Source organism: Entelurus aequoreus, linkage group LG01 (genome assembly GCF_033978785.1).
Source record: "Entelurus aequoreus isolate RoL-2023_Sb linkage group LG01, RoL_Eaeq_v1.1, whole genome shotgun sequence".
NCBI classification, from domain to species: domain Eukaryota; kingdom Metazoa; phylum Chordata; class Actinopteri; order Syngnathiformes; family Syngnathidae; genus Entelurus; species Entelurus aequoreus.
The window spans coordinates 80038058-80058057 of record NC_084731.1 but is presented as its reverse complement, the minus strand read 5'-3'; the positions used below and the strand labels follow the sequence as shown (position 1 = coordinate 80058057).

At 36.4% G+C, this 20000-nt stretch overlaps 3 protein-coding genes and 1 non-coding gene across 8 annotated transcripts in view; 1 reads left to right on the top strand and 3 right to left on the bottom strand.

Annotated features, from left to right (window-relative positions):
• sctr (secretin receptor) overlaps positions 1-5707 on the top strand; it is a 21053-nt gene extending 15346 nt beyond the window's left edge. Inside the window, exons 11-13 of the mRNA XM_062059544.1 lie at positions 4231-4369; positions 4460-4501; positions 4565-5707. Of these exons, the coding sequence (XP_061915528.1) occupies positions 4231-4369; positions 4460-4501; positions 4565-4762 (379 nt within the window). The 3' untranslated portion in view covers positions 4763-5707. The remainder of the gene's footprint in view (positions 1-4230; positions 4370-4459; positions 4502-4564) is intronic.
• cfap221 (cilia and flagella associated protein 221) overlaps positions 1-7872 on the bottom strand; it is a 121888-nt gene extending 114016 nt beyond the window's left edge. For 2 of the 5 annotated variants that reach the window (XM_062059414.1, XM_062059497.1), the window contains exons 1-3: positions 7764-7872; positions 7395-7445; positions 4228-4354 (exon numbers count right to left, since the gene is read on the bottom strand). The gene's annotated coding sequence lies outside the window, so the exon portion shown is untranslated. Of the gene's footprint in view, positions 1-4227; positions 4355-6978; positions 7334-7394; positions 7446-7763 lie in introns of those variants that run through there. The other 3 variants (XM_062059510.1, XM_062059523.1, XM_062059516.1) reach the window with 3 other exon arrangements.
• On the bottom strand, positions 1899-1976 carry LOC133661196 (small nucleolar RNA TBR6). The gene has a single exon (XR_009827911.1). It is a non-coding gene; the product is annotated as a small nucleolar RNA TBR6 (small nucleolar RNA).
• Positions 7873-11929: 4057 nt separating the features above from the next.
• Positions 11930-20000, bottom strand: part of enpp4 (ectonucleotide pyrophosphatase/phosphodiesterase 4) — a 681324-nt gene continuing 673253 nt past the window's right edge. Inside the window, exons 5-6 of the mRNA XM_062059391.1 lie at positions 13665-13727; positions 11930-13596 (exon numbers count right to left, since the gene is read on the bottom strand). Of these exons, the coding sequence (XP_061915375.1) occupies positions 13523-13596; positions 13665-13727 (137 nt within the window). The 3' untranslated portion in view covers positions 11930-13522. The remainder of the gene's footprint in view (positions 13597-13664; positions 13728-20000) is intronic.

Below are 20000 nucleotides of genomic sequence, written 5' to 3'. Positions count from 1 at the left end.
TCATAATGCGCCACACATTTTCAATCTGAGACAGGTCTGGACTACAGGCAGGCCAGTCTAGTACCCGCACTCTTTTACTATGAAGCCACACTGTTGTAACACGTGCAGAATGTGGCTTGGCATAGTCTTGCCGAAATAAGCAGGGGCGTCCATGATAACGTTGCTTGGATGGCAGCAACATATGTTGTTCCAAAACCTGTATGTACCTTTCAGCATTAATGGTGCCTTCACAGATGTGTAAGGTACCCATGCTTTGGGCACTAATACACCCCCATACCATCACAGATGCTGGCTTTTGAACTTTGCGCCTATAACAATCCGGATGGTTCTTTTCCTCTTTGGTCCGGAGGACACAACGTCCACAGTTTCCAAAAACAATTTGAAATGTGGACTCGTCAGACCACAGAACACTTTTCAACTTTGCATCAGTCCATCTTAGATGAGCTCAGGCCCAGCGAAGCTGGCGGCGTTTTGGGGTGTTGTTGATAAATAGCTTTGGCTTTGCACAGTAGAGTTTTAACTTGTACTTACAGATGTAGCGACCAACTGCAGTTACTGAGAGTGGTTTTCTGAAGTGTTCCTGAGCCCATGTGGTGATATCCTTTACACACTGATGTCGCTTTTTGATGCAGTACCGCCTGAGGGATCCAAGGTGATTTCTCCAGATTCTCTGAACCTTTTGATGATATTAAGGACCGTAGATGGTAAATCCCTAAATTCCTTGCAATAGCTGGTTGAGAAATGTTGTTTTTAAACTGTTGGACGATTTGCTCACGCATTTGTTCACAAAGTGGTGACCCTCGCCCCATCCTTGTTTGTGAACATTCACACTTAGGTGGATGCAATATGAGAGCTACATCAAAACTACAAACTCCGTTTCCATATGAGTAGGGAAATTGTGTTAGATGTAAATAGAAACGGAATACAATGATTTGCAAATCCTTTTCAACCCATATTCAGTTGAATCCTTGTTTGTGAATGACTGAGCATTTCATGGAAGCTGCTTTTATACCAAATCATGGCACCCACCTGTTCCCAATTATCCTGTTCACCTGTGGGATGTTCCAAATAAGTGTTTGATGAGCATTCCTCAACTTTCTCAGTCTTCTTTGCCACTTGTGCCAGCTTTTTTGAAACATGTTGCAGGCATCAAATTCCAAATGAGCAAATATTTGCAAAAAATAAAATGTTCCAGTTGGAACATTTAGTATCTTGTCTTTGCAGTCTATTCAATTGAATATAAGTTGAAAAAGATTTGCAAATCATTGTATTCTGTTTTTATTTACCATTTACACAACGTGCCAACTTCACTGGTTTTGGGTTTTGTAAAATAATGTAATGTAAAATTTTGTATGAAGCAAAGTGTCCTCCACATTGATCTGATTGCAAATTTATAAAAAACTATTTTAAATATCAATTTAAACTATTTTCTTCCCTTGCCACATCGCACTTCAAATATTGCAACTTTCCGTCCCGTTACTCAATTGGCTCAGGAACTTTGTCCAATGGGCAATATCTATTTTAATTCCAATCCGATACCCAGTCAAATTCAGCCTGGTTTGTGCAAATGTACACAATGTGTCTGGTAAAATTTAAAAAGTAGTGCATTTCAAGTAAATAAACAAATAACTGATTACAGCACAGTGTGCCGCTGCGCTTGTGCATTGCGAAAGAAAAAGTAGTTCCCACCAACTGCTGCTCATTTTGACATCTCAATGCTTTAGTTACTTAACACTGTGTTCCTGTAAAGAGATACATTATTTCAAATAACTTAAGTGTCAAAAGTATTGATATTTTAAATTTGAGAATCAATATAGAGTAGGGGTGTCAAACTAAATCTATTCCCAAGTGGGCTGGACTGGTAAAATCATGGCATGATAACTTAAAAATAAAGACAACTTCAGATTGTTTTCTTTGTTTAAAAATAGACCAAGCAGAATCTGAAAATGTACAAATCATAATGTTTTCTTTACACTTACATGTTGCGGTTAATAGTATTCTATCTTCATTTGTCGTTATTTATACTTTCTGAATACATGATAATGATCATCGGTCAAATAGGTGGAATTAAGTCTGGCAGAGTTTTAAAATGCTCCCATTGGTCTTCATTTTTAATGTATCAGAAGATTAAATGAATAATAATATTAAAATCAAATTACAGCATGTTATTAATGTAATTTACACATTTTCCACAACTGATGTACTAACATCTAATGGTTTATTATGTAGATATGTAGCGTCATCTGCAACAAAACTTGTGAATTTGGACTCATTCTATTAATCACACATGAAGTTGGAAGGGGATACATATTATTTCAGCATATTTATTAGGGGTGTAAGAAAAATCGATTTTCAGATTAATCGCAATTCTTAGTCGAATAGAAAAAAATGATCTATGCTATGGAGGAATGTAGTTAATCATAAAACTGGCACCCAATGTTATTTAAAAAGTATGGATTTTTAATGAAGAATCTATTCAGAATCCAATCATTACCCCCAAGAAGCGAATCAAATCGTGTGGTTCCCAAATATTCACTGCCCTGTAATATAATATTATTGTAAATAATTCAATGTATTAATGTCAATAATTCAATGTATTAATGTAAATAATTAAATGTATATACTCTGATGATTATCTTGTATGACGACTGTATTATGATGATAGTATATATCTGTACCATGAATCAACTTAAGTGGACCCCGACTTATTCGGGTGTTACCATTTAGTGGTCAATTGTACGGAATATGTACTGTACTGTGCAACCTACTAATAAAAGTTTCAATCAATCAATCAAAAGCCCTAATATTTATGTTCAGCCACAAAATATTTGACAATCAAGCCATGAACAAACCATATTTTGTAGTGTCTGAACACAAAAGTGTTGCTTTTATTTTAAGGCGGCACATAGCTCCGCCCCCTCTCTGAAGTCATGCACGCTGTCACGGAAGGGGATACAAAGGATTGTTATGGCGACATCCAGTGGACACATTTAGAACAACAGTTTCTTTGATTTAAAAATGTAAATGTAAATACAAATTTGGATACTTAGCAAACTCCTGATAAGAGCATATGAGAAGTCTACAATTAGAAGAGCAGAGGGCGGGGGCACATTACACCAGTTTTAAAGTCGCTGCATTGGCTCCCTGTCCGCTTCAGGGAGGATTGTGAAGTTCTATTATTCGTTTTTTAATGGCTTAAAGGCCTTGCGCCTTCTTATCTATCTGACCGGCTCTTACCGTATCAACCCTTGCAGGTCCTGACGTCCTCTGATTTGATAAAGATCTGGTATCGATATTTCGGTATTGATCCACATATCACTATCCAGAACTAGGGTTGTAGGGTATACCAGTATTAGTATAGTAACGCGATACAAATGAATTATATTCCGTACTATACCGCCTCTACACCTAACACCCACTGTAATGATACCAAGTACAATAGCGTATCTAGTCGATACTGCTATGATTACGTCGATATTTTTTGGCATCACAACATCTTCCTTAGTTTAAAAAAATGTTATATTATGTTTATAAACTCAAGAAATATGTCCCTGGACACATGAGGACTTTGAATATGACCAATGTATGATCCTGTAACGACTTGGTATCGGATTGATACCCAGATTTGTGGTATCATCCAAAACTAATGTAAAGTATCAAACAACAGAAGAATAAGTGATTATTACATTTTAACAGAAGTGTAGATAGAACATGTTAAAAGAGAAAGTAAGCAGATATTAACAGTAAATGAACAAGTAGATTAATAATTCATTTTTACATCTTATCCTTTATAATTTTGAGAAAATAATAGAATGGAAAATGACACAATATGTTCCTGCATACGTCAGCAGACTAAATTAGGAACTTTTTGTTTGTTTACTTACTATTAAAAGACAAGTTGTCTTGTATGTTCACTATTTTATTTAAGGACAAACTTGCAATAAGAATATGTTTAATGTACCGTAAGATTCGTTGTGGTCCCCTTTATTTAGAAAAGTACCGAAAAGTACCAAAATATTGGTATCGGGACACTATCCAGAACCTATTTTTAGTAGTTCAATAAGTTCAGTATAAAAAAGGACAAAAGACGTTTATTTTTGAAGTATAAATGTGTCAAACTCTGGAGGTGGAAATATACGTGGTCTTTTTTATTTTATTGTATTTTTTTAAATTTAATTTATTATTTTATTTATTTATTTTAAAATTATATAAACGTGTTCTTCTCACCAGAAAGTTGATCAAATCCACATTTTTCCTGGTGGTCCTGTTTGGCCTGCAGTACGTCCTCTTTGTTTTCCTGCCTGTGGAAGTCAGCAGCTTGATGTTCAAGATCTGGACCTTTGTGGAGCTGGCCCTGTCGTCCATGCAGGTACAAAAAAAAAAAGAAAAAAGTTGCTTGTAAAATCCTCTAAAAAGTATTCATACCTGAGGTAATGTTCCTTTCCTTCATGGTTCCGAGGGTTTTGTTGTGGCGCTCCTCTACGCGTTCATGAACGGAGAGGTGAAAAACTGCTGAACGCGGCCGTGCGGCGTGTGGACAGCTTTTAAAGTGCCGCCTTTCCAGGTCCAGCAGGAGATCCGCAGGCGGTGGAGGAGGTGGAGGCTCACCCGGCTCCTGCCCAGGAGGCGGCGGCAGCATCAGGGCTCCATCAGCCAGAGTGGATCGCCTCACACTCAGATGACCCTGCTGCCGTGTTCCACAGGTCACATGACCGCCGGCGCACCCCCGGAGGACACGGCGGCGCACGCCGATGCGTTCTAGGGCCACGTGCGGCGTAAACACCCGGGTGGTACACAATGCAGCGATGTGTTTTTTCAAACAAATAAGAACTTTTAGGGATGGATAGCGAACATCAAAACCATATTGTGATATATATATATATACACTATATTGCCAAAAGTATTTGGCCACCTGCCTTTACTCACATATGAACTTGAAGTGCCATCCCATGGACTTGTCCAAAACGGAGCATTCAAAGTTCCTTTCACTGGAACTAAGGGGCTAAGCCCAACTCCTGAAAAACAACCCCACACCATAATTCCTCCTCCACTAAATGTCACACTCGGCACAATGCAGTCCGAAATGTAGCGTTCTCCTGGCAACCTCCAAACCCAGACTGGTCCATCAGATTGCCAGATGGAAAAGTGTGATTCATCACTCCAGAGAAGGTGTCTCCACTGCTCTAGAATCCAGTGGCGACGTGCTTTACACCACTACACCACTTTGTATTGGACTTGGGTGATGTATGGCTTAGATGCAGCTGCCCGGCCATGGAAGCTCATTCCATAAAGCTCTCTGCGTACTGTACGTGGGCTAATTGGAAGGTCACATGAAGTTTGGAGCTTTGTAGCAACTGACTGTGCAGAAAGTCTTTGGACTATGCGCTTCAGCATCCGCTGACCCCTCTCTGTCAGTTTATGTGGCCTACCACTTGGTGGCTGAGTTGCTGTTGTTCCCAAAATCTTCACTTTTCTTATAATTAAGTTGACTTTGGAATATTTAGGAGCGAGGAAATTTCACAACTGTATTTGTTGCACAGGTAGCATCGTTAAAATTATGGCTGGTTGAGCAACAATCGTGTTCCCATGTTTAGTTTTTACTCATTTTTACTCATTGGTTTTTATCTAGTCTGCACTTTGTCTGTGTTATTATTATTGGCTTTTATCTATTTTGCACTTTGTCTGTATTATTACTATTATCATTATTATCGACTCATTCTATTTTTTATTTTCCTATTTTAATGGTGTGGATCTGTGTTGTTGTTGGGGACAAGTGTTGTAAATTAGCTTTGGCTACAAACACTATGATGCATACATCGGAGAACTGTTTCAGATGTGTATGTTTTTGTATCTGTCCCTATTTCAAATAAACCTCTATAATAGTATGACAGTTCCACGCTGGAAATCACTGAGAGCGGCCCATTCTTTCACAAATGTTTGTAGAAACAGTCTCCATGCCTAAGTGCTTGATTTTATACACCTGTGGCCAAGTGATTAGTACACCTGATTCTCATCATTTGGATGGGTGGCCAAATACTTTTGGCAAAATAGTATATATATATATATATATATATATATATATATATATATATATATATATATATATATATATATATATATATATATATATATATATATATATATATATATATATATATATCATGTTTAGTTTAGTTTAGTTTATTAAGGATCCCCATTAGTCTACACCGCTGTGGAGACTATTCTTCCTGGGGTCCAGGCAAAAAACATCACACAGTCACAAAACAAAAGATTACAATGCAGTACAACATGATCAAATAATAAAATGTTGTAATACAAAAATAGCAACAACAAAGAACCAAACCAAAAAACAATAACTTCGAGTTTACATAATAATGTTCATACCAAAGATAAAAAGAGCAATATCAAAATATATATATATATTTTTTTTTTTGCAAAAATAAAACAAATAACCAATGGCCTAAAATATACACATTAGTGTACCAAAGACAAACAATAAGTGACGAAAAAGTACCATCGATCCATTTTCTACTGCTTGTCCCATAATCTATAAAATAGTCAATAATCAATAAAACCAGTCATGACATTAGGTACAATCTAGAAAAATCTCTTTCTGCAATACTTCTCCTCTTAGTCTATTCTTAAAACCCACTCTGCTGGTGATTGATACCAGATATTGTGGAAGTCGATTCGGCTCAAGCACTCAGCGGGGAAACAAGCAGACAGAGCGAAGTAAGCCGGACTGGTAATGTTACAATTTTCCATGCTAACAAAGCAAGGAAATGGCGCTCAAAAATACAGTAAGAATCCCCTATTCAAAATGTGCTGGCTCGATGCTAATTTACATTGGATTTTCTAACAATTAACTTTAAAGCGATTTAAATGGCCATTCAAACACCTTCACATTTGTTAACGATAACTACAAGTAAGATGAACGTTACCGTCAAACAGCTGGTGAGTAACAAGTGCAATACTTACAGTACAAACACTTTGCAGGGCTCAATAAAAAACAAAACTGTCATGACCTGTTTTTCCTTTGTTGTGGTTTTCCCGTCTTTGAGGTTCGATTTCTGTTTGTGCACTCCCTCCATTGTTTTCCTTTGGTGGCTGGGAGCGCTGATTGCTTTCACCGGGATCTGATTAGTGATCAGGAGGCTCACCTGCCCCTGATCACTAATCAGAGAGTTTTTACATGCGAGCGTCACCCTGCCTTCCTCTTCCTGCTTCGCTCCAGGTTAGCAACTGCTGACATGAGTTGCGGACCGTTGTATTGTCATGACTGATGTTCATGCTAACTGCTGCCTGTTTATGTTTGCTAACTGCAAGAGTTACCTTTGAAAAATTGCTTGCTCATGCTGAAGAAGCGCCGCATGTGAGAATTAAAATACCCTTACCTGCAGTCTGCTTCCTGTCCTTCCGCATCCTGGGGACACGATGTACAGTACCTAGGCCAGGGGTCGGCAACCCAAAATGTTGAAAGAGCCATATTGGAGCAAAAATACAAAAAACAAATCTGTCTGGAGCCGCAAAAAATTAAAAGCCATATTACATACAGATAGTGTGTCATGAGATATGAATTGAATTAAGAGGACTTAAAGGAAACTAAATGAGCTCAAATATACGTACAAATGAGGCATAATGATGCAATATGTACATATAGCTAGCCTAAATAGCATGTTAGCATCGATTAGCTTGCAGTCATGCAGTGACCAAATATGCCTGATTAGCACTCCACACAAGTCAATAACATCAACAAAACTCACCTTTGTGCATTCACGCACAACATTAAAAGCGTGGTGGACAATATGAGACAGAAAAAGAAGTGGCATAAAACACGTCCTAGGAAGTCGGAGACAGTTATATATGTAAACAAAATACGGTGAGTTCAAGGACCGCCAAAATGAGTAGGACAAAACGGCGCTCGCCAAATACTGGAATCAGTGAAGCATGTTTAATATAAACAGTGTGCTTTATAACAATTAGGGAGGTTTGTGTCATGTTTGTCCTCCTACAGAAACCATATTAAAACCCAAAATATTTTTTTTCCCGTCATCTTTTTCCATTTTTCACACATTTTTGAAAAAGCTCCAGAGAGCCACTAGGGCGGCGCTAAAGAGCCGCATGCGGCTCTAGAGCCGCGGGTTGCCGACCCCCGACCTAGGCCATGCCCAAAAATAACAAAGACTGGCACATTCAACTTAATGGCAAAGACTGCTTCCTGACTACACTACTACTACATAATACTTGCAAATGAAACTCGGAAGTGTAAGAAAACAAAATAAAACAACTGGGCAGCAGAGCTCACTGGTAAATGGTAAATAAAATGAAAAATTCTGTATTTTCCGGACTATAAAGCGCACCCGTGTAGAAGCCTCACCCACTAAGTTTTAGAGGATAACAATATTTTCCCATATACAGTATTAGCAGCACCGCAAATATATACGTTGTGAAATGAGTTATTTACACAGAAATATTCTGTAAACGTTTACTTATATACTAAGTTTCCAAACGGTGTCTGTGACACGGCATTAAAACGGCGGATCAAACAAAACAGAAGTTAGCGTCATGGACCCACTAGCTGCGGAAGCTAGCTCTCCAATCAGCTAAACAGACTCAATAAGTCTGTTTACAAGTGTCTGTGTTATTAATACTAACACAGACATTTGTAAACGTGTGAGCATATTAGCTAATGCTCACGACGGTACCAACATGCATGAAAACACTCCTACAGACAACACACATGGAGACGGCTTAGTAAGTATGAATAGTTTTAGTTATATTGTAAAACTTAAAAACGTTGCTTGGAGTGATGAAAAAGGAATCCATTCGAGTAGATTATTTGTCGACAATACAACACATAATGACCTTATTTAACAATATTTGGTGTATAATTACAGGATACATATCATAAATAATTCAGTTCTGTCAAATGATTATTTTTTAAATCAGATTAATCACCTTTGCATGTTGATTAATCACGATTAATCGCAGTACAACATTTTAGTTACCTTAAAAAGACACCCCAATATTTTGACACAAATTCAAAATGCTATAAAGGAACAGGTTTTAATTACATCATTTATTTGTTCAAAACTTGCTAACAATTTTTATCTAAAGTGCTTATTTTGTACTGAAATTTGCAAGGAAGTACACCTGTCAGAGTCTCCTCACTCAATTTGTTGCATGAATAATCTGTTTATACATGATTATTGAGATAAGGTTTTGTGATTAATCGCGTGAGTTAAAGCGTTAAACTTTGAAAATTGCATCCATACATACGCACAATACTAAACCCACTCATTTTATCAAATTAAAATGAAAAAAAAATAAAAATCATGATCGATAACCGCATATCAATAAAATCACAGATTGTGGATACTGCTCATTAGATGGAGAAGCAAACTAGTGTGCTAATGGCTAGCTGGCTTAAATTATTTTTTTTCATAGCCAAACTTTTTCCACGGAGAGCCACACAGACTGACAAATCAAAGCATAGGGGGGCTATTTTTGGTAGTTTTCATTTTTAAAACCCGTAAAATGTATAGATTTTAAATGCAATTTCAGTATACATTTTGTGTGAATGCTGAAGAGCCAAAGCCGAAATTACATTTCAACAGTTAGCACGCTCACCCGAAAGCGTCAAGTAACAAACAAAGATGAGCAAAATTAGCTAAATAAAAAGCTAGCAATCGCATGCTTACAGTTAGCATTAATGCGCCCCCCGCGACCCCAAAGGGAATAAGCGGTAGAAAATGTATGGATGACACTGAGGTGTATATTTGCTAAATTAGCTTAAAACAAAACTAGAATGCTAATTTTAGCATGCTAAAATACTAACTGTAACATGCGTCAAGTACCACATTGTATTACCTTGAGGTGTGTACCTGAAAAAACATTGTTTAAAATGCTAACCTGCTAACGTTAGCATACATCAAGTACCAAAATCTGACTGAGGTGTATACTTACAAATTAGCTTAAAAAAACTAGCATACTAACCTTAGCATGCTGAGTCAGCATTATTGAAATACAGAAATATGACACTAGAGTGTACACTTGCTAAATTAGCTTAAAAAAAATCTAGAATGCTAATTTTAGCATGCTAAAATGCTAACTGTAACATGCGTGTCAAGTATCACATTGCATTACCTTGAGGTGTGAAAAAAAAAAAAGTTTAAAATGCTAACCTGCTAACATCAGCATACATCAAGTACCAAAATCTGACTGAGGTGTATACTTATAAATTAGCCTAAAAAAACTAGTATGCTAACAGTTAGCCTTAATGAAATACAGAAATATGACACTGAGGTGTATAGACTTAGACAAACTTTAATGATCCACAAGGGAAATTGTTCCACACAGTAGCTCAGTTACAATGATGGAAAGTGTAAGGATGGAAAGGACAATGCAGGTATAAATAGACTAAATATAGCGATATAAAATATAACACATATACGTAATATTTACATAATATATGTACAGTATATTGTATATACTGTACATATATTATGTCTATATCATATATACAATATATAACAATTACCATGTACAATATTACAGTATATACAGTATATGTGACAGCAGAAAATAAACATTATAAACAAAGAGAAGTAGCTAACATGTCAGGTGTCAGGTAATAGGCAGATGTCATCTATTGCTGTATGGCGAGTGATTATACAGCTGGATGGACTGCGGAATGAAGGAGTTTTTGAATCGAACACTGTGGGAACGAAGCTGAAGGATCCTGTTGGAGTATGAACTCCGCTGTCCCTCAATTGTCAGGTGGAGTGGGTGGGCAGGATTTTCCATGATGGCGATCAGTTTGTCCAGTGTCCTCCAATCCCTCACTGACACAAACGCCTCCAACTGCGTGCCGATAATTTGGCCGGCTTTCCGGATCAGTTTGTCAATCCGGTTTGAGTCCCTTTTGCTGGTGCTGCTGCCCCAACAAACCACTGCAAAGTACAGGGCACTGGCCACAACAGACTGATAAAAGATCTCCAACAGCTTGCTGCACACATTGAAGGACCCAAACTTCCTCAGGAAAAAGAGTCTGCTCATGGCCTTCTTGTATACAGCTTTGCTGTTGTCCTTCCAGTCCAGTCTGCTGTTCTAGTGGACTCCCAGGTACTTGTACTGCCCCACTACTGCCACCTTGCTAAATGATCTTATAAAAATCTAGAATGCTAATTTTAGCGTGCTAACCTGCTAACGTTAGCATACATCAAGTACCAAAATCTGACTGAGCCTAAAATAAACCAGCATACTAACGTTAGCATGCTAACAGGTAGCATTCTTCAAGTAACAAAATATTTGACAAAAAAACAATTGCAAAAAAGCTAGAATGCTAACATTAGAATGCTAACGATTGTACCGCGGGGCGTTAAAAATTAGCTACGGGCCGCACGAGCTTTAACGCTAACATGGAAGTGAGGTCACATAAACCGGACGTGCAAACACATTTATAAATTAAAATGGAAGAAGGTGAACATAATTAAACACTCAAAAAAAATTAAATAAATAAGGCTCTTAAGAAGCCAGAACAATATTTTATATTTCTATACATTGTGTGTTTATTGTTTAAGTCTCATGGTGCCCAAGACCAGACTTAAAACCAGGGGAGACAGGGCCTTCTCTGTGGTCGGCCCTAAGCTCTGGAACACTCTGCCCCTCCATGTTCAAACTGCTTCCACAGTGGAGTGTTTTAAGTCTCGTCTTAAGACTCACTTTTATTCTTTGGCTTTTAACACTACGTGAGTTGTGTGGTCTTCTGTCCTCTGTTTTTTTTTATAATACATTTTGATTTATATTTTACTGTTTTAATTGGTTTTACCCTTTGAAATTGTTTTTTTTAAATCATATTTATTTTTTTATATTGGTTTTTTTATTCATTTATTTTTTGTTTTTATTCAGCATAATATTGTTTTTAATATTGTTTTTAACATGGCTGTGCAGCACTTTGGAAACATTCTTGTTGTGTAAATGTGCTATATAAATAAAGTGGATTGGATTGGATTTATTTAACTAAAACTTGGTTCAAAGATTCTTAAAGTGTGTACTTAACGTTTATTGAGTCCATTTGCGTCATTTGGGCCTTACATTTTTTTTTAAATAAAATTAAAAAAGCGCTTGAAAATAAAAAGTCAAATAATGCTTAAAAGACAATAAAACTATGCTAACTCCAAAATATTGTGCTATGAGTTTAAAAAAAAAGGTGCTGCAGTTTGTGTGATGTGACAAAAGAAGACAACTTACAAGTGACATTTTATTTTGAAAGATGCAAATTTATAATCTCATTGGAAGGGAGTCGATACACGCCTGTCAGTATTTTGGTTCAGGTTTTTGAAAAAAGCCAAAGCCAGTACAGAGACAAGTACAGTGCAGCCTCCAAAGTCTAACTCGGGCGACGCTGGTTGACTTCCTGCTTGGTTTATTTTGAAAACCGATTACAATACAAATCATTTCATTCTGATTAAGTAACCCGTTAAGTGTCATTAGTGTAAGTAGAAGTGTGACAACTTTAAAATTAAGTAAAACTACTCACCCTTTGAAGATGCTTTTGCTGTAAATACGTTTGCGATTGTCCCTATGCCACAATGTGTCCTATTCTATGGTTCTCATCACCTTTCCTCTTTGCCAGCAGTTGTACTTAGGGATGGGCACCGATCACATTTGAACCGATACGGTTGCAATTCCCGGTACCTGAGAATCCATACTGGTACCAATTTTTGATACTTTTGCGTGTGTTGATAAATAATAATTGTTTTTGATAATAAAACCTCATTTTTTATTGCAACATTTAAAGATGAACTGATGATGATAACTGCCTTGTTTTATTGTCACGTTTGCAAGTATGACATCAAGTTGTAGTTACAGTTGCAAGTCCCAGACTTTAGATGGCAGTTGTGTGTATTTTATGGTGTTTTTTATGTTTTTGTTGCGCCCTAAAAAGTGTTAATACTGTAAGTATTGCACGTATCACGCACCATCTGTTTTGATTGTAACGTGCATCTTAGTTGTCGTTGTCATTAACACATTTGGAGGTGTAAAATCACCAATGCTAATCAGTAGCATATTAGCATCAAGTTAACACATTTTTTTGCGACAATCGGAGCTTTGCTTACGTTTGGAGCGTTTTTTTGAGTCAATTTCTTTGTCGGCATTGGAAATTGCAACATTACCTAGAAGTAGTTTGGCGGAGTCCGCTCTCAGTGCTGCTGCAGTGATCGCCAAGTGCAGAGTCAGCAACAGGACGTGGATTTTACGTGAATCGGTGCCCGCGAGAACCGGCGGGATTGGGTCGGTGCCAAAAAAAAAGTACCGGATTCGGCCCCATCCCTAAAACAACAGAGGTGACATCACTGCACTCACGAGCGCTTGGTCTTCTCAGGCACATTACTTAAGGAAATGTAGTTTGAACTTCAAATTGTCGACTTTCAACTCTCGGGAATTTGGAGACTCAACTCAATCGAAACGTTCCGTTTTCCAAATGTGCCCGGGTGAGAGATGGCAACACGGGAGTCGGTTACATTCCGTACTTTGCCTTCAGCTCCTCCACCAGGTCCACGTAAGCGGCCTTGGCCTCGTCCTGGGTCATACCTGCGGGCTCACAAGCTGCAGTCAGTCATCAGTGGCATGAACAGCAGTCACATGATCATAATCACCACCTTTCTTTAGGTTCCAGACATCCCATTTCCCTCTTCCTGTAAGGTTGAACACCCCCGGGCGATCTGTGGACAAAGAACATCCAGGTGATACTTATTGGAGGACGTTCATATGTTTGTAAAGAGTGACAAATGAATACAACGTTTTGTTATCAACATTTCAGCTTTTTCTATAATAAGGTTTTCTACACCAAAATTCATCTATTTATTATTCTTCTCCAGATTTTGTTGCACTCTACCTTCCACATTTTTCATCCGATTCAAATTCCCCAGAATTCCAGGTTTTCCGGGACATTTTCCCCATTCAAAATGAATTTGCCACTTTTCAAACTTCCACCATTTCCACATTTTTCAACTGATTCAAACCATTCCACCCTCAACACGTTCCACTCAAGTTTTAAAAAATTCCAGGAATTCCCGTTTTTCCCCCCCCCCAAACGCTTTTTCACCCTTTTTTCTGTCGACTACTCCTTCCACATTTTTCGACCCACTTCAACCATCCCACCAACAAATCATTCTTCTTAATCAGGACAAAAAAACAAAGTTGTTTTTTGAATTGGAAAAAATCAGAGTTTTCCCGAAATTCCAGGAATTTCGTAATACCATTTCTCAATTAAAAATGTTACTACTTCAACATTTCTCAACCGATTTGAAAAAGTCATTCGGAACATTCTAATTTTTTTGCATTTTCCCAAAAATTACCTTTTTTCCCCAAATTTCCTGTTGAAATGACTGGGACATTTTTCAAAAGTTCCACAATTCCCACATTTTTCATTCGATTCAAACCGTTCTAATTTCAAACTGTTCAGCTTATTCGGGAATCGCGGGCTTTCCCTTGAAAAATTCCAAAAATTCCCAGATTTCCAGGACATTTTTCCCATTAAAAATGATTTGGCCATTTTTCAAACTTCCACCATTTACACATTTTGCAACCGATTCAAACCATTCCACCTTCAACATATTCCACTCAAGTTAAAAAAATTCAAGGAATTCCCATTTTTTCCAAACACTTTTTCACCCTTTTTTCTGTCGACTACTCCTTCCACATTTTTCAACCCACTTCAACCGTTCCACCGACAAATCATTCCTCTTAATCAGGATAAAAAAACAAAGTTGTTTGTTGAACTGGAAAAATTCCCGGTTTTCCCGAAATTCCAGGAATTTCGTAATACCATTTCTCAATTAAAAATATTACTACTTCAACATTTCTCGACCGATTTGAAAAAGTCATTCAGAACATTACATTTTTTTTGCATTTTCCCAAAAATTACCTCTTTTCCCAAAATTTCCATAAAATTCCCATTGAAATGACTGGGACATTTTTCAAAAGTTCCACAAATCCCACATTTTTCATTCGATTCAAACCGTTCTAACTTCAAACTGTTCAGCTTATTCGGGAATCGCTGGCTTTCCCTTGAAAAATTCCAAAAATTCCCAGATTTCCCGGACATTTTTCCCATTAAAAATGATTTGGCCATTTTTCAAACTTCCACCATTTACACATTTTTCAACCGATTCAAACCATTCTACCTTCAACATATTCCACTCAAGTTAAAAAAAATTCAAGGAATTCCCATTTTTTCCAAACACTTTTTCACCCTTTTTTCTGTCGACTACTCCTTCCACATTTTTCGACCCACTTCAACCGTTCCACCGACAAATAATTCCTCTTAATCAGGATAAAAAACAAAGTTGTTTGTTGAACTGGAAAAATTCCCGGTTTTCCCGAAATTCCAGGAATTTCGTAATACCATTTCTCAATTAAAAATATTACTACTTCAACATTTCTCGACCGATTTGAAAAAGTCATTCAGAACATTAAATTTTTTTTGCATTTTCCCAAAAATTACCTCTTTTCCCCAAATTTCCATAAAATTCCCATTGAAATGACTGGGACATTTTTCAAAAGTTCCACAATTCCCACATTTTTCATTAGATTCAAACCGTTCTAACTTCAAACTGTTCAGCTTATTCGGGAATCGCTGGCTTTCCCTTGAAAAATTCCAAAAATTCCCAGATTTCCAGGACATTTTTCCCATTAAAAATGATTTGGCCATTTTTCAAACTTCCACCATTTACACATTTTTCAACCGATTCAAACCATTCTACCTTCAACATATTCCACTCAAGTTAAAACAATTGAAGAAATTCCCATTTTTTCCCAAATACTTTTTCACCCTATTTTCTGTCGACTACTCCTTCCACATTTTTCAACCCACTTCAACCGTTCCACCGACAAATAATTCCTCTTAATCAGGATAAAAAAACAAAGTTGTTTGTTGAACTGGAAAAATTCCCGGTTTTCCCGAAATTCCTGGAATTTCGTAATACCATTTCTCAATTAAAAATATTACTACTTCAACATTTCTTGACCGATTTAAAAAAGTCATTCAGAACATTAAATTTTTTTTGCATTTTCCCAAAAATTACCTCTTTTCCCCAAATTTCCATAAAATTCCCATTGAAATGACTGGGACATTTTTCAAAAGTTCCACAATTCCCACATTTTTCATTCGATTCAAACTGTTCTAACTTCAAACTGTTCAGCTTATTCGGGAATCGCGGGCTTTCCCTTGAAAAATTCCAAAAATTCCCAGATTTCCAGGACATTTTTCCCATTAAAAATGATTTGGCCATTTTTCAAACTTCCACCATTTACACATTTTTCAACCGATTCAAACCATTCTACCTTCAACATATTCCACTGAAGTTAAAAAAAATTCAAGGAATTCCCATTTTTTCCAAACACTTTTTCACCCTTTTTTCTGTCGACTACTCTTTCCACATTTTTCAACCCACTTCAACCGTTCCACCGACAAATAATTCCTCTTAATCAGGATAAAAAAACAAAATTGTTTGTTGAACTGGAAAAATTCCCGGTTTTCCCGAAATTCCAGGAATTTCGTAATACCATTTCTCGATTAAAAATATTAGTACTTCAACATTTCTCGACCGATTTGAAAAAGTCATTCAGAACATTAAATTTTTTTGCATTTTCCCAAAAATTACCTCTTTTCCCAAAATTTCCATACAATTCCCATTGAAATGACTGGGACATTTTTCAAAAGTTCCACAAATCCCACATTTTTCATTCGATTCAAACCGTTCTAACTTCAAACTGTTCAGCTTATTCGGGAATCGCAGGCTTTCCCTTGAAAAATTCCAAAAATTCCCAGATTTCCAGGACATTTTCCCCATACAAAATGAATGGGCCATTTTTCAAACTTCCACCATTTACACATTTTTCAACCGATTCAAACCATTCTACCTTCAACATATTCCACTCAAGTTAAAAAAATTCAAGGAATTCCCATTTTTTCCAAACACTTTTTCACCCTTTTTTCTGTCGACTACTCCTTCCACATTTTTCAACCCACTTCAACCGTTCCACCGACAAATCATTCCTCTTAATCAGGATAAAAAAACAAAGTTGTTTGTTGAACTGGAAAAATTCCCGGTTTTCCCGAAATTCCAGGAATTTCGTAATACCATTTCTCAATTAAAAATATTACTACTTCAACATTTCTCGACCGATTTGAAAAAGTCATTCAGAACATTAAATTTTTTTTGCATTTTCCCAAAAATTACCTCTTTTCCACAAATTTCCATAAAATTCCCATTGAAATGACTGGGACATTTTTCAAAAGTTCCACAATTCCCACATTTTTCATTACATTCAAACCGTTCTAACTTCAAACTGTTCAGCTTATTCGGGAATCGCGGGCTTTCCGTTGAAAAATTCCAAAAATTCCCAGGACATTTTTCCCATTAAAAATGATTTGGCCATTTTTCAAACTTCCACCATTTACACATTTTTCAACCGATTCAAACCATTCTACCTTCAACATATTCCACTCAAGTTAAAACAATTCAAGAAATTCCCATTTTTTCCCCAACACCTTTTCACCCTTTTTTCTGTCGACTACTCCTTCCACATTTTTCAACCCACTTCAACCGTTCCACCGACAAATCATTCCTCTTAATCAGGATAAAAAAACAAAGTTGTTTTTTGAACTGGAAAAATTCCCGGTTTTCCCGAAATTCCAGGAATTTCGTAATACAATTTCTCAATTAAAAATGTTACTACTTCAACATTTCTCAACCGATTTGAAAAAGTCATTCGGAACATTCTAATTTGTTTGCATTTTCCCAAAAATTACCTCTTTTCCCCAAATTTCCATAAATGTCCCATTGAAATGACTGGGGCATTTTACAAAAGTTCCACAATTCCCACATTTTTCATTCAATTCAAACCGTTCTAACTTCAAACTGTTCAGCTTATTCGGGAATCGCAGGCTTTCCCTTGAAAAAGTCAAAAAATTCCCAGATTTCCAGGACATTTTCCCCATACAAAATGAATGGGCCATTTTTCAAACTTCCACCATTTCCACATTTTTCAACCGATTCAAACCATTCCACCCTCAACATATTCCACTCAAGTTAAAGAAAAATTCCAGGAATTCCCGTTTTTTCCAAACACTTTTTCACCCTTTTTTCTGTCGACTACTCCTTCCACATTTTAACCCACTTCAACCGTTCCACCGAAAAATCATTCGTCTTAATCAGGATAAAAAAACTAAGTAGTTTTTTGACCTGGAAAAATTCCCGGTTTACCCGAAATTCCAGGAATTTCGTAATACCATTTCTCAATTAAAAATGTTACTACTTCAACATTTCTCGATCAATTTGAAAAACTCATTCAGAACATTCAAAATTGTTTTGCATTTTCCCCTTAATTACATATTTTCTCCAAATTTCCATTAAATACCCATTGGAAATGAATGGGACATTTTTCAAAGTTCCACAACTCCCACATTTTTTATCCAATTCAAACTGTTTCAACTTCAAAATATTCACCCTGTTCTGGAATTGTGTGCTCCCTTTCAACAATTCTAAAAATATTCTCGGATTTCCTAGGATTCTCAGTTTTTAGGGACATTTTTTACATTCAAAATGAATTGGCCATTTTTCAAACTTCCACCATTTCCACATTTTTCAACCTATTCAAACCATTCCCCCTTCAACACATTCCACTCATCCTGAACATTTAAACTAACACTTTCCCAAGTTCCAAACCAAATTCCCATTTTCCTGGAAATTCAAATGCTTCAACATTCAAACCATTCCAACATTCAAGCTATTCTTACATTCATACTACATTCTGTCAGAATTTCAGTTCAACTTCAGCATTGGAGCATTCACACGCAATTCCTTCAGGAATTGACTCATCTAGTTACACTATCCATTTTTGCTCTACCGTATTCAACCCCATGCCCCATTATAGGATTATATCGGCTTGCATCTAAAATCTCAGATACAAGCAGTCCTGTGCAAAGCTAGTTTATCTATTTATCTAAATGCCCTCATTTACGCTTAACAAAGCTCTGAGAACTATGTTCAGTTTTCTGGCGCCATCTGGTGTTTAAGAGGCGCTATTACACCACAACAATAATTCGGGTTTTTTTGATCGGCGATAATGACATACTGTACATTCGGATTTCATGGACGAAGCATAGCAATAAACCAGGATTACAGTCTGTTAAAACCGTTGAGAGAAAGTGTGTAGACTTTATGTTTGTATTCTAACAACGTTCATATCAAAAACACAATGCAATTTTATTTATCTGCCATCTGCTGGATTATCAAGTCATTACATTTTAACCGCAAATAAAACATCAATCAATCAATGTTTACTTATATAGTCCTAAATCACGAGTGTCTCAAAGGGCTGCACAAGCCACAACGACATCTCATATATATATATATATATATATATATATATATATATATATATATATATATATATATATATATATATATATATATATATATATATATATATATATATATATATATATATATATATATATTCAGTATATAAAATGTTCCAGTTCCATTCACACATTTAAAAAACACTTTAAGACCAATGTCTTGAAAAAATATATCACTCTTGAATCAACACAGTAGTTAATATTATGATCAATGTTAACTAAAATACTAAATGTGGGATATAAATAATAATGGAAGTATAATTGTTTGTATATAGTATAAAAATTGGTACAAAGGTTTAATACGTGTACAAGGATATTTCACATGCCTTTACTGTGTATATAATTGAACTGTGTTTATGTTGTGTATAATGTGTATTTATAATATGTTGTACAAGGGACATTTAATAATTTTCGGAAGTTCATCTTGTACAAAGGACATTTCATAATTTTCGGAAGTTCATCTTGTACTTTGACATTGTTTATAGGGTTAGGCGCAATAAGTGTTCAACTTCAGCCTAAACCCTTTCGGTCTGCAACATTTTCATTTTCAATCTATGAATGTACAACT